This window comes from Elgaria multicarinata, chromosome 5, assembly GCF_023053635.1.
Source record: "Elgaria multicarinata webbii isolate HBS135686 ecotype San Diego chromosome 5, rElgMul1.1.pri, whole genome shotgun sequence".
NCBI lineage: Eukaryota > Metazoa > Chordata > Lepidosauria > Squamata > Anguidae > Elgaria > Elgaria multicarinata.
This window is the reverse complement of record NC_086175.1, coordinates 110,415,414-110,425,875: the sequence shown is the minus strand read 5'-3', so window position 1 is coordinate 110,425,875 and position 10,462 is coordinate 110,415,414. Positions and strand designations below refer to the sequence as shown.

Sequence of the window (10,462 nt, the reverse complement as noted above, 5' to 3'; positions counted from 1 at the left end):
AAGCAGGGAGAGAGAACATTTGATTTAGGACAATGTCCACCCCAATCCTATACATACTATGGAGTTTACAACCAGTTAACTGTGCATAGGATTGTAGCTCGAAACTAGGGCTGAAGCAAGATTTAAACTAAGAACTTCCCTGCTGCTCTGAGCACACATATTGAACCACACAACTACACTCTTGCACTAGTTTGATATATGATATAATATATATATAATATTATCAAGGTTAATCCAGGGCAAGACATTTCTGTGCTCGATGCAGAAAATCTGAAAAATCCCCTAATCCAGTTTATGGCAACACAGTGTCCTCCAGATGTTTTGGATTACACCATCCATATTACATGAGAATTGGCCATGCTGGCCGGTGGGAATTGTAGTCCAAAACATCTGAACTTTGCCATATTGGGGAAGGTTGCCCTAATAATGTAATAAATGAACATTATTTTCGATAATTTTACAAACTGACAATTTGCTACCTTTGATCCAGTGGAGGATCATGGCTCCAATTTTGGTGGGACTGTGAATCCATTCTGGATTTCAGTTAGAACCCGCAAAATACTAAAGGAGCTATCCAAGGTGCTGAACCCTATTCTGAAAATGCCTGGTCTGTGTTACCTGAGAGGGCATCAAGGTCCTGTATATGCCTTTCTTTTTAACTGATTGAGTGTTCTGTTTTTATTGCATTTTATTACGTATTTGTGATTTTAGAGTCATAATTTTAATGTTGTTTATGGAGAGTGCTGTTTTTTATATGTACGTTGTTAGCTACCCTGGGCTCTATGTGAGAAAGGGCAAGTTCTAAATATAAATAAAGCCAATAAATAAAGAGACCCATTCAATTAAAATCATTGGAAGGGTGTCTTGCTGCTTTTACCATGACCTGGAGATTCCCATCTGGCAGGGACCTGGAAATGGGCTTTCTCAGTGGTGGCACCCCACTTTGTGATATGCCCCCCCCCACTGGTATGTGGGAGGCGCTAACTGTGGCATCTTTTAGCCACCATTTAAAGACCTACTTTTTCATGAAGGCCTTCCCTGGCTGGTTGTGCTGCTCACTTTGTTGGTAATTATTTCTCTGATTTTAAATGTTTTAACTGAGTTTTTTATGTTTTTTACTGAGACATTTTGTATTCTGTTTCTAAGTGATTTAGCTGTGGATGTTTCATATTTTAAACGTTATGTTGTAAAATGCTTGAAGATTATTATTTTTTAAATATAGTGAAGCAGTCTATGCATAAATTCAGAGCACAATCTGTATGAATGTTTAAATGGAGCTGTAGGACTTCTTTCCATCTATGTTTCCATCTAAACATGCATAGGATTGTGCTTTTAATTAATTAATTAATTAATTAATTAAATACAAACTATTAACAACACATAGCCATACTTTTGCTATGCATGCCAGCACAGACTCATTTTGTTTAGGTGTTATCATCAGCATTATTATTCGTGCTAAGAGCATGGAGTATGAAGTGTCTTAGGAAATGTTTCTTTTCTGTTTGCTCGCTGAGCCTACTTGCTGCAGGAACCGAGAGAAGTGATAAGCAGCCAGTGGCCTTTTCTAATCTCTGGCTGATAGAATTCACTCGGGTCGACAGGTTTCCCAGGCTAGAGGCTTAAAATTCAACAATTCCGGACACTTGTTGATTGAGCTCAAACAAACGTGAGCGAAAGCGGAGCCTCGCCAGCTGCCCTGTTCCACGACGTGGAGGAGGGACGGCTCCTCTCCTCCTCACACACTAATGTCTCCCCGCCCTCCCGCTTCCTAGGTACTTCCACACACATGCAGAAGCTGAGATTGGGAACATGCGCCTTCCATTGGACTCTGCGAAGCAGCAGCGGGCGAGGCAAAAGCATCCAGGAAGCGTCCAGAACAATCAGGACGTCTTTTGCCGTTGACTTCAGTGGGATGTGGTTTGCGCAGATGTGGCCACTACAAAGGCCACGGCCACCCCCACCTACCCTAAAGTCCCTACCCTCAATCCAGGAAAACCTGGATCTTGCACAGCATCTTGTGCACTGAAAATCAACATAGAAAATTGCTTAAGATGGGAACAACAACAATAACGAGATCGTTTATTCACCACCAGAGGCTTCTGGGTCGAGCTCTAAAAAAATATTTGGCACTCGCGCACATAGAGTTGTTGTTGTTTTTTTAAATTATATTTTAAAAGGCTGGTACCGGAGCTCAGGGCTGACCTAGAAATGCCTCCTTTCTAATTCCAAAATATAGAACTCCCACTATTGGATAGAACACAAATACTGTTAATAAATTAGTACATTAGTAATGCACTTGGGTCCATGCCTCCAGAGACCCTTGCTTTAATTATTCAATCCCACGTTGTACTTTACACATACTCAGAGAGTCTTTTTCTTTGTTGTGCCCAAGTTCCACTTTGCACATGCTCCGAGACCCTCTTCCTTTAATTATGCCCACTGACGTCGGAGCCACCAGCCTGCACTGGTACTACGATCGCGCTAGAAAACCCAAACACCCGCCCCCTTTCCTATTCTGAAGAAAGCGAAAGAAACTCAAAGGTTCCAAGCCTAAGCAGCGCGGCTTCCCATTGGAGAAGTGCCGCCTAATGGGGACGCGAAGCCTCTTCACGTGGGCTGCCTGAGAGCCAATGGGAAAGCCCCCCGAGCTGTCCCGGTCCTCGGGGGTTCATCAGCACCTGGGGCAGGTTAAGCCAACCTGTCAAAGGCTTCGCCTCCCCTGCGCCGACTTGCGCGCCGCTCGCCCGGGCGGCCCCTGGAGCCATGAACGCCGAAGAGCAGTATTACGCCTCGAGCCAGCTCTACAAGGAGCCGTGCGCCTTCCAGAGATCGCAGCCCCAGGATTACAGCCCGAGCCCGCCAGCCTGCCTCTACATGGGCAGGCAGCCGCCGCCCGCGCCGCCGCAGCCCCCTTACCCGAACGTGCTGGGCAGCTTGGAACAAGGCAGCCCGCCAGACATTTCCCCCTACGAGGTGCCGCCCATCACCGAGGACCCGGGCATCCCTCACCTCCATCACCACCCCCCGCACCACCATCTCCCGCACCAGGAAGCGCTGACCTTCGGAGACGGGGTGGACGCCGGCGGCGTGCTAGAAGAGCCGCGAGTCCAGCTGCCCTTCCCCTGGATGAAATCCACCAAATCCCACGCCTGGAAGGGACAGTGGGCTGGCACGGGTAAGACACCCTTTCCTCTCCCTTCAGCCGCCTTTTGGGCAAGGCTGAAGAAGGACTGCGCTGCCTTCGACGTGGCAGCCTCCCCACCACCGGATGCCCTCCAGAGGTTGGGCTACCACTTCCATCAGCCCCGTCCAGCATGGCCATGGATGATGGGAGTTGTTCTCCAAAACATTTGGCGTAGTGCTTGACAGGGAAATTGAATTTGGGTTGTTGTTGTTTATGAGGGGCGATGATGATGATGATGATGATCATGGAGAACCAGCACAACCCTGGAACATCTCCATCCTAAACGCATTCACTGCGCAATCGTATGCGTCTTTACGCAGAAGGGGTCCTGCTGTGTCCGGGGGGGGGGGGCTTGCTCCAAAGGTAGGCGTCTTTCGGTCTGTAAATCTGGAGATTAAAAGACGGATGTGTAGGTGTAGCGGTGAATAATGCCAATGAAAGTGTACCTCCTCCCAGCGCGTTTAGGATCCCACCTGAAAGCCGTCCCGAAAGATTTCGTCTTCGGGTCCGTAAAGCATCACGGCACCTTAAGGATTAACTAGTTTGTGCTACAACAAAGCTGTTAGTCTATAAGGTGCCACGGGACCGCTTTCAAATGAATCCTAGGCACGTCTACTCAGAAGGAAGTCCCATTGATTCGTAAGCCGCCGTGAGAATATTTGTTGAGGGACGGCACTAGTAATGTAACAAATCAAGTAAACCAAACTACGGAGTTCACTGCAATTTATTTCCAGGTAAGTGGATACAGGGGGTGGCCAGCCTTGGTTGATTTTGCTGTGACAGTTTAACAGCGCTGTGTTTCTGGACGTTGAAGCCGCTGGTGCAGTTGGGTGACTTTTAAACTTTGGTCGTATTTTGGGGGTGCGTTGGTGTCTTTATGTGTACTACGTCAGAAGTTGGCAAGCCAGCCCTGCTGCATTCGGGGACCGTCCTGTTCACTGTGTTGAGTGGAGCCCTCGACTTCTGTTCGGCCTAAGGAAACTTTTCCATTTCCTGGTTGGAGTTGGGGGTCACTTTAACAACAACACAACCAGTTTCTTGTGGAGAGAGGGATATGTGTCTTCGTTCAGCATCCGATAGTGTGTGTATGGTGCTGCTGCTATATTATTTATTATTATTATTATTATTATTATTATTATTATTATTATTATTATTGAAATCTATTTTGCATTTCAATCTCTTTTGCCCGTACCACTCTGCGGCACGACAGCCTATACAAGGATGAGGTTCTCTTTGCAGATGTAATTAGGAAGCCACCAGGAAAGAGACAGAACTATAACTGCAGTCTTACATCTACTTACTTGGGAATATGCCTTACTGAACTTAATGGGGCTTACTTTTGAATAGGTATGCATATGATTAAAAGGAGGCCAAATTCAATTTATTTATTTATTTTTTAAAGAAGGTATCGGTACTTTCTCCAAGATTAAAGCCTTTTGGAAAAACAAAGGTATCCCCTCCCTTGCAGTATAATAAACCTGATTTTAGAGCATCAGAAGAGTGCCTTTAAAGCGGTTTGTGAATGTTAGTTAAATTAAATTAAAATAATTTATTTCTCTAGTGCCATCAGCGTGCATGGCAAAGAAGACAGACTCTGAACCACCTGATTAGTTGGCACAACAGGAACCTGGAGTTGGATCTAAATTCTAAACCCGCACTTGGTCTGCTGCTCTTTTCAAGCCTCCACCTGTTGTGGGGAGATTTAAAGGTGACGAAATCCCACTGTGAGCACGATGAAGCTAGTACAGTTCGCTTTAGTTACAACCCCAATTTTTATTTTTTATTTTTTGCTCCTGATAAAATGAACAGCGGATGCCACAATACATTGGATAGTCTTATGGTGCCACAAGACTGTTTATTTTTTAAATCCAAAAAGGAGTGACTGCAGAATAGCCTTAAAAGGTATATATCCTTCATGTGGGTTAATATTTTTATTTGCACAAGCCATATGGTTAAAGGTGGTAAAATATGCCAAATTATTAAAGCATGTAGGTACCAGTTTCTCCAGTTTTAATCGAGTCCATACTTTCCCTTTGCAATTAATTACAGAGTATTTTGGCAAACAGTAAAAAGGATTGGATATTTATTTTTTATGCTATTATTTTTAGATACTGGGGGGCTGGGGTGGAATCCGAACCTTAACTCCACGTTAATCCACTCTGGTTGTAATTGCATGTTTCTCCAACCATACCACCATACTTGGATCGAAAGCAATCTAGTCAACGCATTTTGGTAAAATAGTGCTTGGTTTTATAAACATCTCTATGTGTTTTCCAAAAAGAAAGGAAGGAAAAGTTATTTTCCTCCATAAAAAAATACAGCACTTTACCACTGAAATAATATACAATCCAAAATCCATTCTAAGGCCTTTGATTTAACTGTTTATGCGGTGGTCATAGATCCAGTTTCTAATTATATTCTAATGGAAGGGAGGGATTTTCTCACGCACGGTCCCCCCCCCCCCCAGTTATAACAGGATCTGAACTTGCAGGTAGTTCCTGCCACCTGCTTGATTAGTGGGTACTTAAGCTACCTGTATTTAACCTCCCTGTACGGAAATGGATGGTGTCAGTTTGCCAAAAAAGCAACCATTTCCCAACAGCAAAGAGCCTTGTGGCACCTTAAAGACGACCAGTTTAATTCTGGCACAAGCTCCCTCTGGAAATCCTTCCCAGCAGGATGAAACGCCAGCCCCGAGGCTTGGGGAAAGTATGGCCGCTGCTGTTGCTTCTGGATTTATACCTTCTAGAAACTGATTCAATGCTCCTTGCTTGGCAGCCGTAAAACTACGATCCAAGTATGGTGACTACACTTGACATGGCCTCATCGGAACCCCGGACTTAGGTTTTGGGGTAAACGTGCTGAGAATTTTGAGAATTGTACTGGAATTCTCAAGCCGATTTATTCTCAGTGAAGCCAATAGGGCAGAAATGGGTATTATAGATGGGATGCTTGGCCTAAATAAATAAATAAATAAATATTGAAGCCAATGGGGCGTGCCAGCCGAAGCCTATTCGATTTCTACTTAGAACAGGCCCGTTGAAATGAATGGGATTTAAGTTAGACTAGCGTTGGATACAGCTATTATCCTAAGCAAACGTGCTGGCGAAAAAGTTCCTCCAAACATAGTGGGACTTGCTTCCTAGTAAACAGGTTTGCTTCTACTAGGAAGCAAGGACTTCGGATTTGCAACCTTAATCTTAGTGTTGTTCGGTCTTAACTGGCTTCAGGATCGCGACTCTCGAGGTGTCAGAGCCTGTTCACGCTACTCAAGGAGACTCTTGAAGTCCATGCTCACAGGTAGGTAGGTCTCCCTGAAGGTAGGAAGCCTTCCCCAAAAGGCCGTCTCTCCCTGTAAAATCTCGAGCTAAACATACTTTGGGGAACACTTTCAGCCACTTCAAAATGTCAGCCCTGTGTCCATTGAATCCCACTGAATTCAGAGGGGGCTTCTTTCCAAGGCGGAAAAAAAATGTACAGGATCTATCTTCTAAGTGCAATGAAGAAGGAACAGGATTTACTCTTAGGTCCTAAGCTTATTTGCTTGGAAGTAAGTCCCAGTTGTTTCTATTTAACTTTTAAAAAATAAAGTATGGTTTAAATAGCTGCACTTTTAAACAGGCCTGTATTTTACTGGGACAGGTGGAAGAAAGTGCTGCGTGGGCAGGGGGCATATATTTAAAATGTACATGTTACCAGGAACGCAGAAATGGATTTCAGATGCATACCCTTCATCTGAGGGAAGAGATGCCCAAGTGTTTTTGAGACGGATGGAGATGAGTATTGGGATGGAGAAGCGCGTTGCTTTCCTCAGCCACTGTTAATGACTAGCTGTGTGTGACTTGCAGCAGGATTAGGTAAACAACCGCACACATTGGATTCTAAACACATTTATCTGAATAAGGACCCACTGACCCCAATGGAACCCATAGGACTAAATCTTCCAAGTAGGACTGCTGGAATTTTCTGTCTTCCCTGAGATTCCAAAAAGACAGCAGGCGCTGCTGATGCCGGCAACCGACAGCCATTAAAATGTCTCTGCACTAAGAACCCCCTTATTTTGAAACCTAATTTCATTGAAATCAATGGGATTTCCTCTTCCCATGTAAAATGGATCCTATTCAGTTCAATAAGAAGGACTGCTTGAATTAAGTGGGATTTGCTTCTGAGGATCCGGCTACAAATTCGATAGTAACAACTTCCAGACAAGTAACCAAAAATAACAAGCAGGCTTTCGGATCCTTAAAAAGGTGAAATGATTTAGAATTGTGTGCCTTCGCTCTCACCAACTTCAAGCCCAGAGAGCTTCGGCTATTGGGTGGTATAAAAATGAATGAATGAATGAATAAATAAATAAATAAATCCCTTTCATAGTCTGGGTTTTTAAACCAGCCGAGACTCCAATCCCTGGTCCTAGTCAAATTCCAGAGTAGGTTCAATTAAATTCAGTGGTGTTTACTTTTAAGTAAAGTTGTATAAGTTTGGACTGTAAATTTCTAAAACATACTTAGTACATCATAATAAGTTACAATCCTACTATTTGTTAGCCACATATAGTAAGTTACAATCTTTCCTACTAGTGCAATCCTAGTATTTGTTAGCCCCATATAGTAATTGACCGTCCTACCTATTGGTGCAATCCTAGTATTTAGTAGCTTCATAGTAAGTTACAATCCTTCTTATTGGTACAATCTTACTGTTGGTTAGCCCCATATGTCCTACCTATTGGTGCAATCCTAGTATTTACTAGCTTCATAGTAAATTACAATCCTTTTTATTGGTACAATCCTACTATTGGTTAGCCCCATATAGTAATTGACCGTCCTACCTATTGGTGCAATCCTAGTATTTACTAGCTTCATAGTAAGTTACAATCCTTCTTATTGGTACAATCCTACCATTGGTTAGCCCCATGTAGTAATTGACCGTCCTACCTATTGGTGCAATCCTAGTATTTACTAGCTTCATAGTAAGTTACAATCCTACTGGCACCTAGTATAAATTCTTCTCCAGAAGGAACAAGAGAAACTTGAAAGTGTAGTTTCATTCCCCGTAGTGACTGAGTTCCAGGAAGGGCAGTTAGGAACAACCTTTCTGTCTCTGACTGCACAATGTTATCGAGTCCTGCGTCTTGCGCACTCCGGGTCACGCCTTTCTGCAAATATTGCATTACGGGCTTTGTTCGAATAGATAGCAGAAATGGGGGCGGGAGGGGGGGAAGAATCCCTCTAATTTTCTGGAGGGTAGCCATGTTAGTCTATTCCAGCAAAAAACACAGAGAGTTGTGGCACATTAGAGCGTAACTGTGAAGTGTAATGTGGGCCAGGAAGGCTGATGCCAAAATAAATTTGTTAGGCTTTAATGTGCCACAAGACAGTTCATAATTTTCTTTTTTTCCTTTCCTTTTTTTAAAGCAAGAGCTAACCCTTCAAATAGGAAAGAAAGAAAGCAATAAAAATAATAAGATAAAATAAAATAAAACAACAAAATGAATAAATAAGAGAAAGAGAGAGTTTTAGTGTGTCTACTTCTGTGAAATTGTATATCAGTGTTTAAGGCTATGATCCTCCACTTTCCTTGGAGTAAGCTCCTTTGAATTCATTGAGTTTATTGCTCAGTGGACAGGCATAGGGTTGGACTGTAAATAAAATAACAAACTACGCTTAATTTCTTGTGGCACCTTGAGGACCAAGATAAATTTTGTGGCGTAACCTGTGGTGGACTAAAGTTCCTTTCATCACATATATGAAGAATTATTTATAATTATGTTTGATGCAACTGCCTGGGGCTGCACGCCTATACACATTTATATGGGAGTAAGTCCCATTGACTTCAGTAGAGTTTGCTTCTGGGTAGACAACTCCAAACCTAGACACCTCTCCTCAAAAGAAAGACAGATTGAATTCAGTCCCACCAAATTTGGCACTGCAATCCTATACCAGTTTACCTGGGAGTAAGCCCCATTGAACTCAGTGGGACTTGTAAGAGTATACACCTAAATGAAAGACAGCTACCCTTCTAGATTTTTTTTTTTTTTAAAAAATAGCATTTGCAGTATTCCGGAATGATCGTGCACCCCCTTCTCTTGCAGACCAAGATAAACATAAAGTCCTGAGATAGAAAGTAGAAGGCTTCTCCTGACACCTTTCAAGAATTGAGCAAGGCTGTGACCAATATAGAGTCGATTGTTTAAAATTGTTTTTAGATTTATGTTGTCTCTCTGTGTGCTGTCTGTTTATAGGTTTGTATGTAAATGGTTTTACACTTGGTATCATATATTTTAGTGGTTTTTAATATTTATAAACTGCTCAGAGAGCTTCAGTTATGGGGCGGTATAGAAATGTTAATACTAATACTGACTTTGGAATAAGATCTCTTATCAGCTGACCAACATGTGGACTAAGAACGTAAAAGAGGGGAAATCCTCTCTCTCGTCTATATGAACGCTAAGGCAACACAAACGGGTGGACAAATGAATGCCCACAGTGTTTAGATTTTAGACATCCTGAGTAAATAATACTCGATTTCCCAGCCTGTCTGTGCGTAATTCTACAGTTTGTCCTATACATGGTCTCATCCTCATGGCACCTCTTACATGGAAGTAGGATTTGCTTTTGGTAGAGCTTTTTCCCAACTAAACACATTAGTGGCGGGTGCATGTATGTGAATGAGGAATCTAATAAAAAAGCATAGGCAAATTTTCCAGCTGTATTTCCCCTCATTGAAGTCTATGGAACTTGTTTTCAAACGCTCTGTGTAGATCTGGATTTACAAAGCAATCCTATACATGTCTTCTAAGAAGTCCCAGGAAAGTGAGTATAAGATGGCAGTATATATTTCAAGCATTTATGCCGAGAACTTTCTGGGAAAATGGGACTTAACTGTAGCGTATCAAAAATAGTACCACCTTAATAGACTTGATCCATCAAGTCCCATTGAAATGAATGGGAGCTGAGAAAGCATGCATCGGAATTCTTGCAGAGTTCCCATTCATCTCAGTGGGACTAGTGCAGGACTTTTCCCCCTTTTTGCCAAGTAATACTGTGTTTCCTATCGAGAGAAATAGATAATTTGGAAGAAGTCGGTAAAATCCAACATAACTCATGCTTAGAGTAAACCCGCTAAAATGAATGGGATGTATAAGTCCCATTCACTTCAATGGGTCTACTCTAAATAGGACTTACTTGGATTTTATCCAGGGTGCCCCCATTCTACTTGCTCGAAGAGTCAGCTAATTATAATCACTGTCTAGTTTGAGATATGTGTAAAATAATAAAA

At 42.7% G+C, this 10,462-nt stretch overlaps 1 protein-coding gene across 1 annotated transcript in view; it reads left to right on the top strand.

Moving 5' to 3' along the window:
• The first annotated feature begins 2,763 nt into the window (after nucleotides 1-2,763).
• PDX1 (pancreatic and duodenal homeobox 1) overlaps nucleotides 2,764-10,462 on the top strand; it is a 28,603-nt gene continuing 20,904 nt past the window's right edge. Inside the window, exon 1 of the mRNA XM_063127726.1 lies at nucleotides 2,764-3,175. Coding sequence (XP_062983796.1) covers nucleotides 2,764-3,175 — 412 coding nt within the window. The remainder of the gene's footprint in view (nucleotides 3,176-10,462) is intronic.